This window comes from Gymnoscopelus microlampas (genome assembly GCF_963454915.1).
Source record: "Gymnoscopelus microlampas genome assembly, chromosome: 8".
NCBI lineage: Eukaryota > Metazoa > Chordata > Actinopteri > Myctophiformes > Myctophidae > Gymnoscopelus > Gymnoscopelus microlampas.
The window spans coordinates 12,384,956-12,403,073 of NC_139945.1; the positions used below are offsets into that span (position 1 = coordinate 12,384,956).

Below are 18,118 nucleotides of genomic sequence, written 5' to 3' on the forward strand. Positions count from 1 at the left end.
CCGCTTCTAAACATTTTCTAAATCCTAACAGTTTTTTGGAAAAAAATATTTAAAAAAATAATTCACGATTTTTCAAAAATAGCAGATCGAGTGCCGCGCTACGAGCTTGTATATCTGCTATTTTTGAATAGCCAAAGACATCTAAAGTGACACAGATGCGTTCCAGGTATCTGTATGGGGTGTTCACAAAAGCCAGAGTAGACGTTAAAATGACCCCAAATATGCTTGAAAGTGAAACTTCCCTTTAAATTAAAGTACATTTTACTTTACTTGAGTATTTCCAATTTCCAATACTTTTACTTTACTTGAGTATTTCCAATTTCCAATACTTTTAATTCTACTCCATTACATCTCAGAGGCAAATATTGTACTTTTACTCCACTACAATTATATGAAAACTTTAGTTACTAGTAGTTAGCCTACTTTGTAAAACATACATTAACCACTTAAGGCCTATATACTTTGCCTAGTTGAAAATAGCCAATCTACAAGCTCACAACGAGTCGCAAAGCATTGCTTATACATTGTATACATGTGAAAATGTGTGATATGGGACTTTCTGCCAAATGAGTACTTTTACTTTTGGCATTTGAAGTACATTTTGATGCCAATACTGTTGTACTTTTACTCAAGTAAATTTTGAATTCCGGACTTTTACTTGTAGCAGAGTATTTCTATATTGCAGTATTGATACTTTTACTTAAGTAGAAAAAATCAGTACTTTTTCCACCCCTGCTCTGGTGTGTGTGTGTGTGTGTGTGTGTGTGTGTGTGTGTGTGTGTGTGTGTGTGTGTGTGCATGTCTGTGTGTAGTTGCCGGGGAGGTGAAGGAGGGGTCAAGTCAGCCACTGAGAGCAGGTAGATGGGTGGAGCCACATTTATTGTAGAGAGAGTGCAGGATGGCACAAACCAGAGCACATGTAGAGATGCTGTCATGACAGAGGCTCTCTCCAGACCAGAGTGTGTGGAGGAGGAGATGATAGATTTATCCTGTGTGCAGTGATTAGATCGATGCACACACACACACACACACACACACACACACACACACACACACACACACACACACACACACCAAGGTTATTTATAGTTATAACTAAAACTAATGAAATAACAAACTAAAATTGACAAAACATTTTAGTTAACTGAAATAAAATACAATAAAAAACGAGAACTAACTGAAACTACATTGTGTGTTTACAAAACGAACAAAAACAAACTAAAATATCCTTTCTTTAGTTTTAGTCTTTGTCAAAATTATTTTATCCTACTGCAAATCAAATTAGTCAAAGTGTATATATAGCTTGCTGCTTTTTGAAAGATTGAAAGATATTTTAAAATGTATTTTGAACGGAAATGACGAACAGATGACAGCTTCCTTTCTCGGCTTTCGGGAGGTGTAGTTCCAGACTCTACGTACCATTCAGAGATTTTGGAATAGTTGTCTGGCTACGCGAGACTACTTCCAGTTGCTATACAATAGTTTTATTATTATTATTATTATTATCATCATCATCATCATCATTCCTCTACAGTTGTTGGCAGTTGTTTGTTCCGGAGGTGGGGCAACAGTGCGTCTTTGTAGAAGGTCTCCAGTTTGGACACGGTCTCCGCCCACCACTCGGGGTCAAAGGTGACGGGGACGATGGCAGTCTCCCTGAGGGTGTAGACCACCAGGTCAGCCTGGGTTAACCCCGTCACCGCCAGCTGCACCTGGATCTGACTGTAGTAGCTGTGATCCTGCTTCACATGGTAGACTGGAGGCTGCATGGGGAACACGGAACATAACATAATGTAAACATTAGTTAAGGCACTGGGTCGGGACCCGTGTTTGGGTCGCGGACCCATTTTTATGGGTTGCGACCAAATGTCCCATTATTTTTCGTTTTCTACATTTTGTTTTTAATTAATATCATTTCAAAAGATTTAGAAATCAAAAATGTTCATGAATGAAAAACAAATTCAAACATTGTTCAAAAGAATTTCATAGAAAATTTTAAAGATCAAAGAAATTCCATAAATTAGAAAAAATAATAATTAAGAAATAGTTAAAGTAGCAGATCTACAAGTTCACAACACGTCGCATCGCGGCACATTGGGAGCTTGTAGATCAGCTATTTTCACTAGTTTGGGTCCCAAATAAAAATAGCAGATTTACAAGCTCACAATGCATCACATTGGGGAATTCCCCTTTAGGCTATGGTTACACCCAACTTTGCATCTGGATGTCTTTTTGCAATGGTTTTCAACAGGAACAGAGCGTTTTCATACGGAAAGCCGCACATTGGCAACAAAATGCTCCATTCTCGTTGAAAACCATTGAAAAGACGGCCACATAGGCACAAAGTTCTGTGTGTCCCGTACCCTTCGGCTCCATTTTAGTGGATACAAATACAATGTTGTCTTTCCAATGCAGGAGACCCGGGTTCGAATCCCGGGTGTTGTCTTTGATGAGGCTTACAATCTGGACACACCAAAAATATGATTTGGTGTGCTTAGTGTAAACGTGGCCTTAGTGTGCCCTGAGTCAATCCAGTTTTCAGTGAGTGCACATTGGCTATTTGTGGTGGAGTGGCTCTTTAAACAGACAATACTGTCCTGTAGTCAGAGCTCTACCTTCATGGGTCTCTGTCCGTCTCTGTCGTCCATCTTCAGACAGAAGGCTGCGTCCTGCATGCAGGCCTCCTCCACCGTCCTCTCTCGGTGCTTGTAGGGACACTTCACCTCCAGACACAGCAGCCATTGGCCGGTCTGTCTGTCTGTCACAATGCCATCGGGGCTGGCAGCCAACCAGGAGCGCCCTGGGTCGATGAATAAGCCGCACTCCTGCACAGTCACATCTCGACCAAGAGCTCTGCTCTTTAGAGCCTGGAAACATAAACATATATAATATATATATATTTTTTTATTGTTAAAGGGATATTTCACTTTCAAAAGATGTTTGGTCATTTTATCATCTACTCAGGCTTTTGTGAGCCCCCAGACAGTTTTTAAGTTGCTTGATTCTGTATTTAGATTATTCGATATTAATTTTATCAAACACGCCCCCTTCCTATACAAACCCATTATAACTTCAAACTCCATTTTTAACATGTTAGATTAATCAAAAACATCTGTCCTTGGTTCTGGTGACTCATCCTGCCCTCCTAATACGTGACGGGCCGTGTTTTTTCCGATAGCTTTTTTCATTTATTTAATTTAATTATTGTATTGTATTACATTTCTTTCATTTTCCAAAATAAATGAAAAAAATAATTGAAAAAACACGGTCTCCTCACGTAGTAGAAGGACAATAGCAATCACCAGAACCAAGGACGGGCGTTTCTGATTAATCTAACATGGTTAAAATGGAGTTTGAAGTTACAATGGGTTTGTATAGGAAGGGGGCGTTTCTGATAAAATGAATATCAAATATCTAAATACTGAATCAAGCAACTTAAAAACTGTAAACGATAAAATGACCCAATTTCTGTTTTAAAAGTTAAATATCCCTTTAATAAACTCTCCCTAATTCAGTTGTTCTCCCCATCACCCCCACAAATCCAACCCTAATAATAACAGCAGTGGAGGTTAACACATTACCTGGTACTTGCGGACAGCCACTTTCTCTCTCTCTACTCCCCACCTCATGGCTCGGGTCTGAACATGTGGGCCCTCCCCTGACGGAGTGAAACAATGACATGAAAAAAGACACTTCCTGACCCATTGTAGCTGACAATATGGTCTGAACATCTAGTTAAAGGAGAAATCCGGACATGTTGAAGCCAGGTTCTATGGAAGAAACAAGCAACCTGCGTCATCTCGTTCTGCACGAATGGTCGCTCGTTCGCGACATTCACTGCATGTTTGAGTATCATGACACTCAACAATGAGCAGGAGTAGAGAAAAAACTAACTTTGCATTGGTTATATTAGGCGAATTTCAGCCTTCCACGCGCCTCCCATTATGCCAACGGAGGGGCTCACCAGACTGGACGAAGGGGAATCTCTGAAATAACTCTACGTCCCTTTCAATGTTGGTGAGTGATTAGCGACACATCAAAGATAACACTTAACATGTCCGGATTTCTCCTTTAACAGGAACGCTGCAGAAATTATGTTCGTTAAGCTTTTATTGTACATGAGTTTCTTACACCCAAAACAACCCTTCACATGCTCATCTCATCTCCCTCCTGGCTCCCAAACTCCCCATTGCAGTCAGAACCGCAGACTCCTAACTTTCCCTGTACCCATTCTTGTCAACTTTTCTTTCGATTGATGCTAGTGACTGACCAAGACATGGCTACTATGCAGACATATCTTGGTCACTTGTTCTCATTTTGGTTTCTTAGATTTGTTTTTCTCGATGTCAAGAATGTGATTTAGATAGCATGTTATTTAGACAGATGCCAGGTTTGTTGTTTACCTGGTAACCCTAGTTTCTTTGAGGCACTACCCTGTTCTCTCTGCATTCTAGTTATGTGATTATTTACCAATGTTTATTGATAAGAGTTCATGTTTACTCTTGTTACGATACTCGCACTTGTAAGTCTCTCTGGATAAGAGGGTCTGCTAAATGTTGTAATTGTAAATTGTTCCACACCGGGGGGCTTTTTCTCCTGCGATTAATTCAGCCCAAATATATATTTTTTTAAAGTTATTTGTGTCATGATACAAGCCCACAACACGTTGCATCCACGACCCATTGCAGGCTTGTAGATCTGCTATTGTCAACGCTTGACCCCGTCGTACGACGGAGTGTAAGTTAGTCATTATTAAGGATAGATGGATAGCTTTGGCGTCAGCCTGTCAGGTGTGTGTACTGTACCTGTGATAGAGTTGAGGTAGGAGGCGGGGGGGCTGTGGTGGGCAGGGTCTTGGATGAAGCGACAGTGGGCGATGCGGTGAGCGACGGAGGCCGTGATGCGGTTCTTCCTCCAGGAGAACCAGGCGGGGTTCTCGCTCTGGCCCCGGGTCAGAGCCTCCACCTGTTTCACCACCCCAGCCTCCACCTTCACCCCCACACCCACTGGCACCTCCTCTGGGCTGGGAGGAGGAGCGGCATCTCTGTCGTTACACCTCCTCCTGCTGGTAGGGCTGTCAACCATTCATGATATTTAAGTTGAACATTAATTGTCATGCAAATACAGTAAATGTATTTAATGGTTTAATTGTGTTTTGGGCTGGATATGACAAATAACTTAAATACTGTATACAAAGACGTCACTGACAATTCATTGGTACCAATAATCAAAATAAATGATGTGCTATGATTGTATAGCCTACTTAAATGCCCAAAATAGAGACGACAGGTTGAAAGTCTGCTGGCATAATGCTGGCAATATGGCATTTCTGTTCATTTCATCCAGCTGTTTTTAAACAGATGAATGGAAATGATTAAAGATTACACAAAGTAATGGCAATTAGCTCAAATAATTCCGATCAGGCGATTATGTAATAATTGTTACAGGCCTACCTGTGAGAGCTGTGACTCCTCTGATCTGGAGTCTGTGTAGTGATGTCCGGTGTGGTCTTCTTCCTGTCAGAGCTGTGACTCCTCTGATCTGGAGTCTGTGTAGTGTTGGCCGGTGTGGTCTTCTTCCTGTCAGAGCTGTGACTCCTCTGATCTGGAGTCAGTGTGACATTGGACGGTGTGGTGCTTTTCTTTCCTCGATGTCCTGTTTTTTTTGTCCCTGTTTGTGGCCGGTATGGGGCAGCAGCACCTCCTGTCTGTGAGGTGATGGAGGGATGGTACCAGATAGTGATGTCCGGTGTGGTCTTCTTCCTGTCAGAGCTGTGACTCCTCTGATCTGGAGTCTGTGTAGTGTTGGCCGGTGTGGTCTTCTTCCTGTCAGAGCTGTGACTCCTCTGATCTGGAGTCAGTGTGACATTGGACGGTGTGGTGCTTTTCTTTCCTCGATGTCCTGTTTTTTTTGTCCCTGTTTGTGGCCGGTATGGGGCAGCAGCACCTCCTGTCTGTGAGGTGATGGAGGGATGGTACCAGATGTTAGCAGGTATCAGGTTCTGCTTGACTCCACCTCCTGTCACAGGGACTCTACTGGGGGAAGAATTGTGCGCTGACATCTTGTCGGGTCCATTGTTCTGTACTGCCACTGGCATGCTGGGAAACCTGACCATGAAAGACAAAACGTCAGGTTACTGTGTGTGTCCCTCTGAGTGACTATAGGACCATTAACAAATTCATATAGTGTAATATGACGATTCTCAACCTGTGGGCCACGAGTGTATTGCAAGTGGGCCCCAAAATAATTGGTAAATGATAATATAACACGTGATACCGATAAACAGCAACTTAGCTCTATTGATCCAAACCGTAACACAATGTTCAGATTGATCATTAACATAGACATGCTCTGAAAATGCAAATTTAGCATCACATGTCATTTAACCACTTTAAACCTATTTTATACTTCAGCTATTCAAAATAGCAGAAAAAGGAGGAGGCCTAGCTAGTATAGACCCCTGGGGAACACCAGTCAAAGAAGTATAATAGGGTTTAAGAGCGGGTTTTGTTTAAAAATCCTGACCGATAAAAGACTTAATAGACAGCTATGTGACATTTAGAACAGTGGTTCTCAAAGTGGGGTCCGGGGGCCCCAAGGGGTCTTTAAATAATACAGCTCTCCATAGATCTTTTTTTTTTAAACAAGACAATTGACAACAAAATAAAACACAATACGCGACACAATCATTTCAACAACTTTATCCATTTATAATATTGGCTATTAAAAAAACAGCAGATACAAGCTCACAGCGTGTGAGCTTGTAGATCTGCTAAATTTGAATAATATTTTTCTTTTCCTAAATCCCCTCTTCTGGGGGTCCCTGGCACAAAATATTTTCAGATGGGGGTCCCTGGCACAAAAGAAATTCAGATGGGGGGTCCGCAGCCAAATACATATCATTTTGGGGGTCTTGACACAACAGAGTTTGAGAAACACTGATTTAGAAGACACATTCAAACAGGTGAGGTGGAGGATAGCTGGTTGGGTCTGACTCATTTATTGTTGACTACAGTGCACAGATGAGGCCTATTTCTGATGAGGACTGGAATGTGTGTGAGTGTGAGTGTGAGTGTGAGTGTGAGTGTGAGTGTGAGTGTGAGTGTGTGTGTGTGTGTGTGTGTGTGTGTGTGTGTGTGTGTGTGTGTGTGTGTGTGTGTGTGTGTGTGTGTGTGTGTGGAGGGGGGGGGGGGGGGTCAGAAGGGAGAGGCAAGAATGCAGGTTAAAAGCAGTGATTCTCAATCTTCTTCTGGTTCTGGTGACACTGACAGGGGGCTGACCAGAAGAAGGACATAATACAGGGCTCAGGCCGGGGGTCAACTGTTGTTTTAGAGCAGTGATTCTACATCATGTTCATGCCAAGGATCCCCAATTTTTACAAGCTACTTTACAGAAAAACAAGACCAAAGTCGCTTATAATAAACAGATTTGGTAACACTGGGTTCTAAACATGTGCAGCAGACCTCCGGTACAGCAGGGGCGCAGTTGTGGCACGACGAGAGTTGTTCCAATGGTTCCACCGTATCTGATGACCTATCGAATCTTGTGACTGTGGTCGACACAAGAGCTGTTCTTTGAGTTTGTTTGTTTCATGTAAGTATTTTATATCCCTCCTGAGCCCCTCAAAGCATTAGTCTTTAGCGTGAACTGTTTCACACACACACACACACACACACACACACACACACACACACACACACACACACACACACACACACACAAAATAATAACAACAGCAACAATAGTAATGCTAAATAATGAATTCTAGTACACGTTTGATGCTTTAATCTATTAATAAAACGCAAACGAGACGGACAGAATTCGACTGGTCACCACTTTCAGTGTAACTCCTGCGACGCGACGTCTTCCGTATTTTGATCGAGAATAATAATATTATTTATTTATTCTTATGGATTATTAGATACAGGTGAGAGACTGCACCAATAATACGTTTAAAATATCATTAATAAATGTAAACTCATTATATTCTGGTCGAGGCACACACTGAGGTCGTAAAAAATGTCTTTCCAACAAACCTTCATTTGTTTTGGTCTGGACCTTTACTTGTAACCGTGTAACAGAGTGTTTCTACATTGCTGATACTTTAACTTAAAGTAGAAATATTTGAGTACTTTTCCCACCACTGCCTGCCTACTGCACAGTGTTTAGTATCTGATATATTAATCCTGGGTGAGAGAATAGTTAATAGTTATTTGTTGTATCTTACCTATATCTGCTTTACCCCGGTGTGTGAGAGCTGTGGCGTTTACAGTTCTGTTGTTGGAAACAGAAAATGAATCATTATAAATAACATGGAGGTGAGTCATCTCACTGTCAGATGACAAACACGTCACATTAACCTCTGATCTGATCTGCAACACAAAACAACACAAGACAAGAAAAGACAATGATCACTTTTGGGGGGATTTTGGAACTGGGATTCATTTGTAATTGATTGATTGATTGATGTACTTTATTTAGTAAGACATGAGAACAGTACATGACAGTACATAACAGTACATGGAAGTACAAATTCGCAATACAAGGTCTACTAAACTGGATAGCTCAGTTAAGCACGTAGCTTGTTTAAGATGAGATCCCCATGCACACAAATCATGTTGACATATAAGAGACAGACAGATATACACACTACTATACAGAATGTCATACAATCAGTTTACAGGTTACTGGTATGAAGGGTGAAAAATATGTACAAAAAAGAAAGAGAGGGGGGGGGGGTTAGGTTAGGACATGGGGTAGGTTAGGACATGGGGTAGGTTAGGACTTGGGGTAGGTTAGGACTTGGACAGGGGCCATATAATTGTGCATTATAGCAGTGGTTCTAATCAAACCTTTTCATGTCAAGGACCCCCAAATTGCTATGTGGCCGCGGACCCCCACCTGAAAACGTGTTGTGCCCGGGACCCCCAGAAGTAAAGATTTGTGTTCAAAATGTTTTTATGTTTTTTCACTTTTTTTTTTTTTAATACCCAGAGTATACAATATGGATTAAGGTGTTAAAATGATTGTGACACTTTAAAAAAAAACGTATTTTCCTGGGGACCCCTGGTACCCCCGCCCAACCCAAGGAGCCCTGGGGGTCCCCGGACCCCACTTTGAGAACCAATGCATTATAGAACACAGTAGTGGGAAAATGTTCTTAAAATAGATCATGAAAACATTCATTTTCCAGTCCGTTTTAAAAGTGACTTAAGGCCAGTAGATGGCGGTGTGCAACCACCATTTTCAAGCTAATGAGAATTAATCATAGAATGAAATCTTTCCTATTCCCATTAATAGCATTGTTCTTATTGGTCTTACTCATGGTAAATGAAGTTCAATCTTATTGCTATTTCTGCCTATTTGATGTGGGACCATCCTACCTATAGTACCTGGTCAGTACTTTAAAAGTCTCAAAATCCAGCACTCCAATATGACAAGGGACATCACAGGGTCATAATGCTGAGTTTTATGAATTTTACACTAGCATTTTTTTCCTTTTGTCCTTGAAACCTTTGTTTGTAAAAAAAAAAGTACTCACCTTCTTTACTTAAGTAAAAGTATCAATATGGCAATGTACTTACAAGTAAAAGTCCAGAATTAAAAATGTACTTGAGTAAATGCTCAAAAGTATTGGTATCAGAATATACTTAGAATACAAAAGTTAAAGTACTCATAATGCAGTGTCCCATTTCACAAGTTCAAAATGTATGAAAATCTTTTGAAAATAGCAGATGTACGAGCTCACAATGCGTCGCATCGTGGCGCATTGTGAGCTTGTAGATCGGCTATTTTCAAATGGCCGAAATGTATATAGGGCTGAAGTGGTTAATGTATGTTTTGTAATGATAATAAAAATCTACAAAGTAACTAGTAACTAAAGTTTTCAAATAATAGTAGTGGAGTAAAAGTTTAATATTTGCCTCTGAGATGTAGTGGAGTAGAAGTAAAAGTATTGAAAATTGGAAATACTCCAGTAAAGTAAAAATACCTCAAAATTGTACATGTACTTAGTTACTTTACACCACTGGTGAATTCCCATTCTGATTGGTTCATGTGTGTGTGTTTCAGATGGAGCCAACATGGCTGCATCACAGATCACTTCCTGTCTGTATGTGAGCGGCCTGGACGCGGCCCTCAACCACATGTTGATCTCCAACAGGAACATCACTCTCATCGTCAATGCCAGCGACCTACAGGTAGAGTATTAACCACATGAACTCTAGGGGCTCTATCTCTTTTTCTTACTATTTTGAAAAACATTTTAAAATTGTTCAAATAGCTGATCTACAAGCTCACAACGTGTTGATGTAGGCCTAGATACAGGCTGTTTGAACTATTTTAACATGTTTTTCAAAATAGTAACAAGTTTAGGCATAAGGGGTAAGATAGGGCCCTAGCTCTAATTTTATGGAAAATGTTAACATTGTCATGGAAAATGTTTTGCCTATAGTGACATCGAACTTTCTGCGAAGGTTGAAAGTGGTTAAAGATGTTAGTTGGCCAGTGACAAGTTTAGTGAGCACAACATGTCCTTTTTGGAATTCACTGCTATTTCACACTTTTTTGAAAATAAAACAGGATAAATATCGAAATAATATGCAATGACTATCTAGGAGAACATAGGTCTGTGGCACTGGAGCGTTAATTAAACACAAGTTGCCTCAGAAAGTGTATTTCAATGTCCAGATATGAAGCTGAATTGGTAAACTGTAAAATAACTTGTCATTGGGTGTATTTATTTATTTAGGTGTCCTACCCACATCCCGGAAGTGTAGAGATCCTCCACGTGCCCATTGAGGATCGACCCCACCAACCACTGGCTCCGTACATTGACACCGTGGCTGACAAGATCCACGGCAACCAATCAGGAAGCACATTGGTTCACTGTACGCAGGGACGCAGTCGATCACCTGCCCTGGTCATGGCCTACCTCATGAAGTATTACAATAGTACTCAGTAGTGTAAAGTAACTAAGTACATTTACTCAAGTACTGTACTTAAGTACAGTTGAGGTATTTTTACTTTACTGGAGTATTTCCAATTTTCAATACTTTTACTTCTACTCCACTACATCTCAAAGGCAAATATTGTACTTTTACTCCACTATAATTATTTGAAAACTTTAGTTGCTTTGTAGATTTTTATTATTATTACAAAACATACATTAACCACTTCAACCCTATATACATTTCGGCCATTTGAAAATAGCCAATCTGACGCATTGTGAGCTTGTAGATCTGCTATTTTCAAAAGATTTGTATACATTTGAAAACTTCATTTTGAATTTCTGACTTTTACTTGTAACAGAGTAGTTCTACATTGCAGTATTGATACTTTTACTTAGGTAAAACATGTGACTACTACTATTACTTCTGTTTACTACACTAATAAATGCTACTATAACTTCTGCTAACTATCTAGTACTACTACCACTATGGAGATAAGTCTTGGACTTCATTGTGTCTTTTCCTCTATTTGAAAAGTAATAACACAGTTATAACCAAATTAAGTAAACCAAAATACTTTGACTTTAACCTGCCTTCCTGCCTCTCCCGTCTGTTTGACTGGCAGGTATGAGAACATGAGGCTGTGTCAGGCGTGTGACGTGATGATGGACAAGCGTCCGTTTGTGCGTCCCAACGCCGGCTTCTGGAGACAGCTGATAGACTATGAGATCAAACTGTTTGGTAGCAACACGGTCAGGATGGTGAAGACACCCTCTGGAGTCCTACCAGAGGTCCAACACAAAGACCCAGCCACCGACCCATACTGTCTGAACATCTGACATATACACACATAGATATAGAAACCTCATTGGTCTCTGCAGTTCATTGTAGCGACTGGTATCTCAATACATGGCTCTTCCGCAGGGCTGTTTGACTACTGACCTATCTTCAGCGCATGCCATCGTCGTCGACAAAGTATAAATCAGGCTTTTTACTGTTGACATGAAATGTGAACCCAAGGCAAGTCATTATGTGACTAAAAACAGCAACAAGTCAACAACTACAAAAAAATCTTGTTTATTGGCAAAACACAAAAAAAAAAAGGGAAAGCTGTTGAAGTTGTATATTTGTGTTATGACGTTTCTCCAAGTGTATTGACCTTTTCGTTACAACCAGAGAGGAAGTAGCTGAGTTGTGGGTTGGAATGAAAACGACAGGGGTTCAGGAGGAGGACCTCATGGGTCAAAGGTCATCAATACTGGAAACTTCTCTTGGTCTGGATGTCGTCCAGGATCTGCTGCAGTTCCTCATCCTCGAAGCGTCCCTCTAAACTGAGGAGCACATGTAGAACACTGTGGTTACTCACAGGTGGGAGCGTTCTGGATAACGTACACATATGTACACATCTCACCTGCATTTCGTCTGTCGGGTGGAAACCTCATATGTTACTTTTTAGGATTCAAATAAAAAAAAATAGCAAAGGTAGCAGATCTACAAGTTCAAAACGTTTTGAGCTTGTAGATCTGCCTTTTGTGTGATACTGTGGTATGGTCAAGCAGAGCATTCATTCACGAAGATTAGAGGTCTCTGCCGGCCTGAAACCTCTAATCTGTCATCCCCCCCCCCCCCCCCCCATAAATGAATGCCTTACTTCATCACAGTATCACACAAAAGTTGCAAAAATAGATGATGAACAAGCTAGAGCCAGGCTCCGTTTTGATATTCACAGTTTTCTTCTTCTTCTGCCGTTTTTGCCAGCTCTGGCAAAACTCGGCCATATGGTAGATGGTCATGAAAAACTAAATAATTCTCACACTCATTCGTCAAATTATTGTAGTGGAGTAGTGCACTACAATAAATTGAGTGCTATAGCACTCAATTGAAAATGCCAACTTTGAACAGGTACAACTCATGCCCTGTTTGACCTACAGCCATGAAACTTCGATACACACATGCGTCTCTTCATGCCCGACAACTTTCGTGGTCTGACTTTTGACCTCTGACCTTTAGATCCCCCACCATTTTGAATTATATGAAAAACATTCATTGGCTCTTAAAAGCTTAATTCTTTCACTCATGGAAAATCCGCCACTAACGTTGTCGGCAGAGGTCCAAAGTTCATGTGTAAAAAGTTTTGTGCAGATTACTCAAAAATCCCAGGAGGAGATAGATTTTAACAAATCTCTTCTCCTTTGCTCTCAACTCGACCTCTCTTCTTACGGAATACTACAAAATGATGGAGCGCCCACAGAAGAAAACTATTTCACCCACTGCATAACACCTGTAAATCTGTGACGTGACAAATAAAACTATTCTAATACCATTATTGATATCGCTTAGAGGTGCTACGATCAGGTTTTTTGGGACCAATCACCACAGACTATCTGAAGCCTGATCAGCCATCAGCCGATACCGATCACCAATCTGATCACGTGGGAGGGTATTTCTTTTTTTTTTTTTTAATGTATTTATGCATGTAGAATTTGTTACTATTTATTGTGTAGCAATAAAAGTCTATGTCTCAAAACACTGGCTTACAGTTGAATTATTGCAACTAAAGGCAACTGTAAAATGGCAACTAAAGAAATATGAATTCAAGAAATGAAGACAAATACTGAAAATGCCTCTGAACATTGGCTTGCAGTTATTGCACAAATTCCAAAATGAAATAATAATATTGGGCTTGTCATTGAGAATGGAAAATAAATTTGTCCTTTAGGGGACAAGTGGAACTTAGTCACTTTAAATTTAGCATGAGGGTTTATCCTCTGTCTACAGGGAATTACTTGATAACTAGGCTACAGAAAACATTCGGTTGGATATTATAAACACATACAAATACAAGATACAGACAAAAGACAAGTGTTTACAGGTGCCATTAATTAGTGCTGTAAATTGCCTATATGGACAAATACGCATACAGGCTCAACGAGCCATCGTTATCCTGCTAATGTTAAATAGCTGACTGGCAATAATATGCGCATTTGTGTTGAAAACCCATCCACCAGAGATCACTACTCTCTCTCTCTCTACACATACGTTGTATGTGTAGAGAGGGGGTTTAGCAGCCCATACCACAGTGTGTTACAGAGATAATACTCCTCCATACCACAGTGTTTTACAGAGAGAGAGAATACTTCATCATACAACGGTCCTTTACCGAGAGAGAGAATACTTCTCCATATAACACACACACACTCTAACCTGGGGATGAGCGCCTTGCCCTCCTCGGCTGCCTCAGGACACAGGTTGGCCAAACTGGCCAGCTCAAACTTATGAAGCTTCTTCTGCAGTAGAAGACTGAAAGACACAACAGTACAGCACATGTTCTCACACACACACACACACACACACACACACACACACACACACACACACACACACACACACACACACACACACACAAGTCAGTCAGGCTGTATTTTGGACAGAATAAGACCTGTGCATAACCTGTAGTGCCAGGCTTCCAGAAGGAAACCGGTAGAATGATCCAGTTCATTTTAACATGGCTTCATGTGATTCTCTTGGCAGCAGCTTTGAACCTGAGACACATGCGTTTTACACCGTTGTTACTGTGTATGTCTCCTGAACCAGAACTGTTATGCACAGAGTAGTGCTGGGCGATATGGCTTCTAGTCAATATTATGATAATTTTAAACGTTTGCTTTGATTACAATTAATGAGTGTGTGTGTGTGTGTGTGTGTGTGTGTGTGTGTGTGTGTGTCTGACCTGCGGACACTAGCGATGGTCTCTCTGTTCTTGAAGCGGCTGAAGCGTCCTGTGTAGTTCAGTGTTTTCATGAACACTTCAGACAGCTCCTGTTCATCCTCTGCGCTCTCGTTCTGCTGTTTACGATGTTCCAGCAGCATGTGAACCTCAGAGTTCAGCAGCGTCTCTGCACTCTCAAACTCTGCAGCAACACAATTCAATTACATCCATTATTAAGTACCAAATACAAAAAAACAGAACAACTTATCTCACAACACTATACATAATAGAGCAGAGACCCGACATTGTCCCACCCTGAACAAGTAATTTTTGCTAAAGTGGCAACGAAAAACTCCCCCTAAACTGGAAGAAACAGTCATGCTTTGTAGTCATGCAAATTTCCCTTAATGTCTACCCCTGAGCGCCAACAGTGGTGGAAATAAGAATACCACACATTATAGAAAATACTCTGTAAGTAAAAAGGCCTGTATTTAACATTTTACTTTTTACAGTAGTAGTACTGATTCCTTAACACTTTACACATCAATGATTACACTTACATGGATTAAATCAAAATAAAATCTCACAACTGAAAAATGCTGAATGGCCAAGTTATAATGTGCGATTTGTGAAACAGACTTTGAACTGTTTCAAACAGTGTGAAAGGAGCCCCAACACTAGGCGCTGTTTCCTAAACGATTAACACAATATGTAAAATGATGTTCTACTAATATTGTGAAGAAATCACAAATTGAGGCTTTAACCTTTGCTTCAATGGAATCCAAATGACTGAAATCAGTCGTGACGACTGAGAACTTTAATCCATGCACTTATTTCAACAGAACAATATTACACCCCTTTCAATTAACACTGATTTTACACTGTAGATTGGGGTCCCAGCGATTAAAAAAGCAGGTGGTCATTGAAATTGAGAATATTGAGAATTTTTGGAGCGGAGCAGAGGCGATGATTGACAGGCAAAATCCCTCAACAGCGACACCCGCAGGCAAAGATTTCTTTTTTCATTGCAGTTGAAAAGGCTTTAGAAATGTGAGAGAAAAACACCTGCAATGGATAACTGGAGTGGACCTTTCAGTTAAAACGTTTTATACACGTTTGAAGGACCATGACAAAGACTTTTAATGTGTTGTAAAACTGAATGTTCTGAAACCTTTAATGTTAGCTTCGGGAAACAAAAACTAATCTCGACTGAACATTTTTGTTAGGCTGTCCCAATCTGTGATTTGTGAAAAACACTACTGCTGTTTCCTAAACAATAGCACAATATGTAGAATAATGTGTAGGTAGCCTATTATCATGACACTATCATGACATGATTAAGATAAGGTGTTTATTGACACTGTATGGCACATACAACGAAAGTTTGTTCAGTGCATCCACTTGAAACAAATAGTAGCAGCATCAAAGAAATACAGATAGAGCAACATTATGCCATAAACTAGTCCATCATAGTCAAGTCATCACAGTCTGTTGTCAAACAAAAACATCCATAGTGCATACAATAAATCTTGAAAATATCAAAACAAGGGGAGACCACGGGGAACCATCCACTAAGTACAATATTGCACCTGCCGAATAGCCCATATTGCACATGGCATCATAAACAGTGTGTGTGTGTGTGTGTGTGTGTGTGTGTGTGTGTGTGTGTGTGTGTGTGTGTGTGTGTGTGTGTGTGTGTGTGTGTGTGTGTGTGTGTGTGTGTGTGTGTGTGTACATGCATGTGTATTTGGAGGAGAATGATTGGTGCCTGAGGAGCGGGGGTCAGATTCAGAATGGTCAGAATGTCCCCGGACTATTAAAGGTGATTGATTGACCTGGTCTAGCCGTTCCCTTTGTGTTCATTGTGTATTTGCTGCTGCAGCTGCCTGTGGTGGAAAGTAACTAAGTACATTTACTTAAGTACTGTACTTAAGTACAATTTTAAGGTGTTTGTACTTTACTTGAGAATTTCCAATTTCCAATACTTTTACTTCGACTCCACTTATATGGAGTTATATGGAGCAAATATTGTACTTTTACTCCACTACATTTATTTGAAAACTTTAGTTAATATTTACTTTGTAGATTTGGTTTATTATAATAAAACATATATTTGCCCTATTTAAACATAATTTGTTATACTATTTGAAAATAGCTAATCTACAAGCTCACAACACGTCAGCGTTGTGAGCTTGTAGATCTGCTATTTTCAAAAGATTTTTATACATTTGAAACCTGTGAAATGGGACATTCTGCATAATGAGTACTTTCTACTTTTAGTACTTGAAGTACATTTTGATACCAATACTAGTGTACTTTTACTCAAGTAAATTGTGAATTCCGGACTTTTACTTGAAACAGAGTATTTCTACATTGCAGTATTGATACTTGCAGCCTCTCAAGAGTCTCACACCTCAATGACCGTTATGTTTACTGGCTAGTGGGTATGTGCAGTTGCTCTCTCACAGATCATCTATGTGCCAGACAAGTTAATACACAATACAAGGCAAGTTCTACAGCCAACCAGTTGAAGAATGTGCTTTTATGTATTATACAAGAACATTAGGTAAGATTGCTATGAACAGTTTGACCCACTGTGTGTAATACTCTTATAACATTCGAATAATCAAATAATCAAACTGGGAATTCTAATCATCTCATAAAAAGTCGGTGGAACGGCCGCAAAGCAAAGGGTCCGTGGATTACCCTTTTCGCCACATCGTATCCAAAAACCAATGGTAGTTTCCAAACTGTACAGATGTTTGAGGTATGGTCCGGAACCCTAACTTTTTGGTCCGACACGAAACTAACGGTTTAAATCGCTTATTTAGTCATGTTTCCCATTGTAGCCGAACCGGGAGCAGTACTGGCACCTGACGTAGGTTTTTCCCCCCGAGTTGAATGGGAAACATGGCTGTATAGCGGAGTGAGAGGTTCGTAATGGGGCTGGGAAAACATGAATGTAACGTAACGTTACCTTTAGGAAACAGTAATGTAATATAAATGTACCTTTAGGAAACAGTAATGTAATAAAGCACCTTTAGGAAACAGTAATGTAATATAAAAGTACCTTTAGGAAACAGTAATGTCATATAAAAGTACCTTTAGGAAACAGTAATGTAATATAAAAGTACCTTTAGGAAACAGTAATGTAATATAAAAGTACCTTTAGGAAACAGTAATGTAATGTAAACATTCATGTAATGTAACGTAACGTTACCTTTAGGAAACAGTAGCTGTGAAGCGTCCTCTTCTACATCACCCACATGCGCTGCAGCCGCGCCGCCTCCCGTCGCCATGACGACCACAAGTAAACAATAAACACTTAAAACAATAAATAAAAACAGTAATAAAGTATAAAGCACGGAAGCAGAGTGAATATAAAATATAAACACTATTAAATCACACTGTTCAAGCTCTGAACATCAACACCAAACTAAACATTCACTTCCGGGGCATT

General features: G+C 40.2%; 3 protein-coding genes across 6 annotated transcripts; 1 reads left to right on the plus strand and 2 right to left on the minus strand.

The window, feature by feature from the left end:
* Positions 1-560: 560 nt before the first annotated feature.
* On the minus strand, positions 561-7,592 carry LOC311050249 (uncharacterized protein). Its single transcript, XM_084064251.1, has 6 exons — positions 7,464-7,592; positions 5,454-6,107; positions 4,806-5,074; positions 3,582-3,658; positions 2,616-2,867; positions 561-1,763 (listed from the first exon to the last, which is right to left on the minus strand). The coding sequence occupies exons 2-6, from the start codon at positions 6,095-6,097 to the stop codon at positions 1,521-1,523; spliced, it is 1,485 nt and encodes a 494-aa protein (XP_083920377.1). The 5' UTR covers positions 6,098-6,107; positions 7,464-7,592; the 3' UTR covers positions 561-1,520.
* LOC311050250 (dual specificity protein phosphatase 14) lies at positions 7,533-11,898 on the plus strand. Of its 4 annotated transcripts, XM_084064253.1 has the most exons (5): positions 7,535-7,593; positions 8,867-8,933; positions 10,072-10,199; positions 10,751-10,941; positions 11,575-11,898. In XM_084064253.1, the coding sequence occupies exons 3-5, from the start codon at positions 10,083-10,085 to the stop codon at positions 11,786-11,788; spliced, it is 522 nt and encodes a 173-aa protein (XP_083920379.1). In that variant the 5' UTR covers positions 7,535-7,593; positions 8,867-8,933; positions 10,072-10,082; the 3' UTR covers positions 11,789-11,898. The 4 variants fall into 4 exon arrangements, with proteins under 4 accessions (XP_083920381.1, XP_083920379.1, XP_083920378.1 ...); XM_084064255.1 differs by lacking the exon at positions 8,867-8,933 and having other exon boundaries at positions 7,533-7,593; XM_084064252.1 differs by lacking the exons at positions 7,535-7,593; positions 8,867-8,933 and adding an exon at positions 7,843-7,927.
* A 112-nt stretch (positions 11,899-12,010) lies between these two features.
* Positions 12,011-18,105, minus strand: polr2d (RNA polymerase II subunit D). The gene is made up of 4 exons (XM_084064256.1): positions 17,879-18,105; positions 14,680-14,860; positions 14,154-14,249; positions 12,011-12,280 (listed from the first exon to the last, which is right to left on the minus strand). Exons 1-4 carry the CDS (start codon positions 17,955-17,957, stop codon positions 12,202-12,204), a joined length of 435 nt encoding a protein of 144 aa, XP_083920382.1. The 5' UTR covers positions 17,958-18,105; the 3' UTR covers positions 12,011-12,201.
* Between the last annotated feature and the right edge of the window lie 13 nt (positions 18,106-18,118).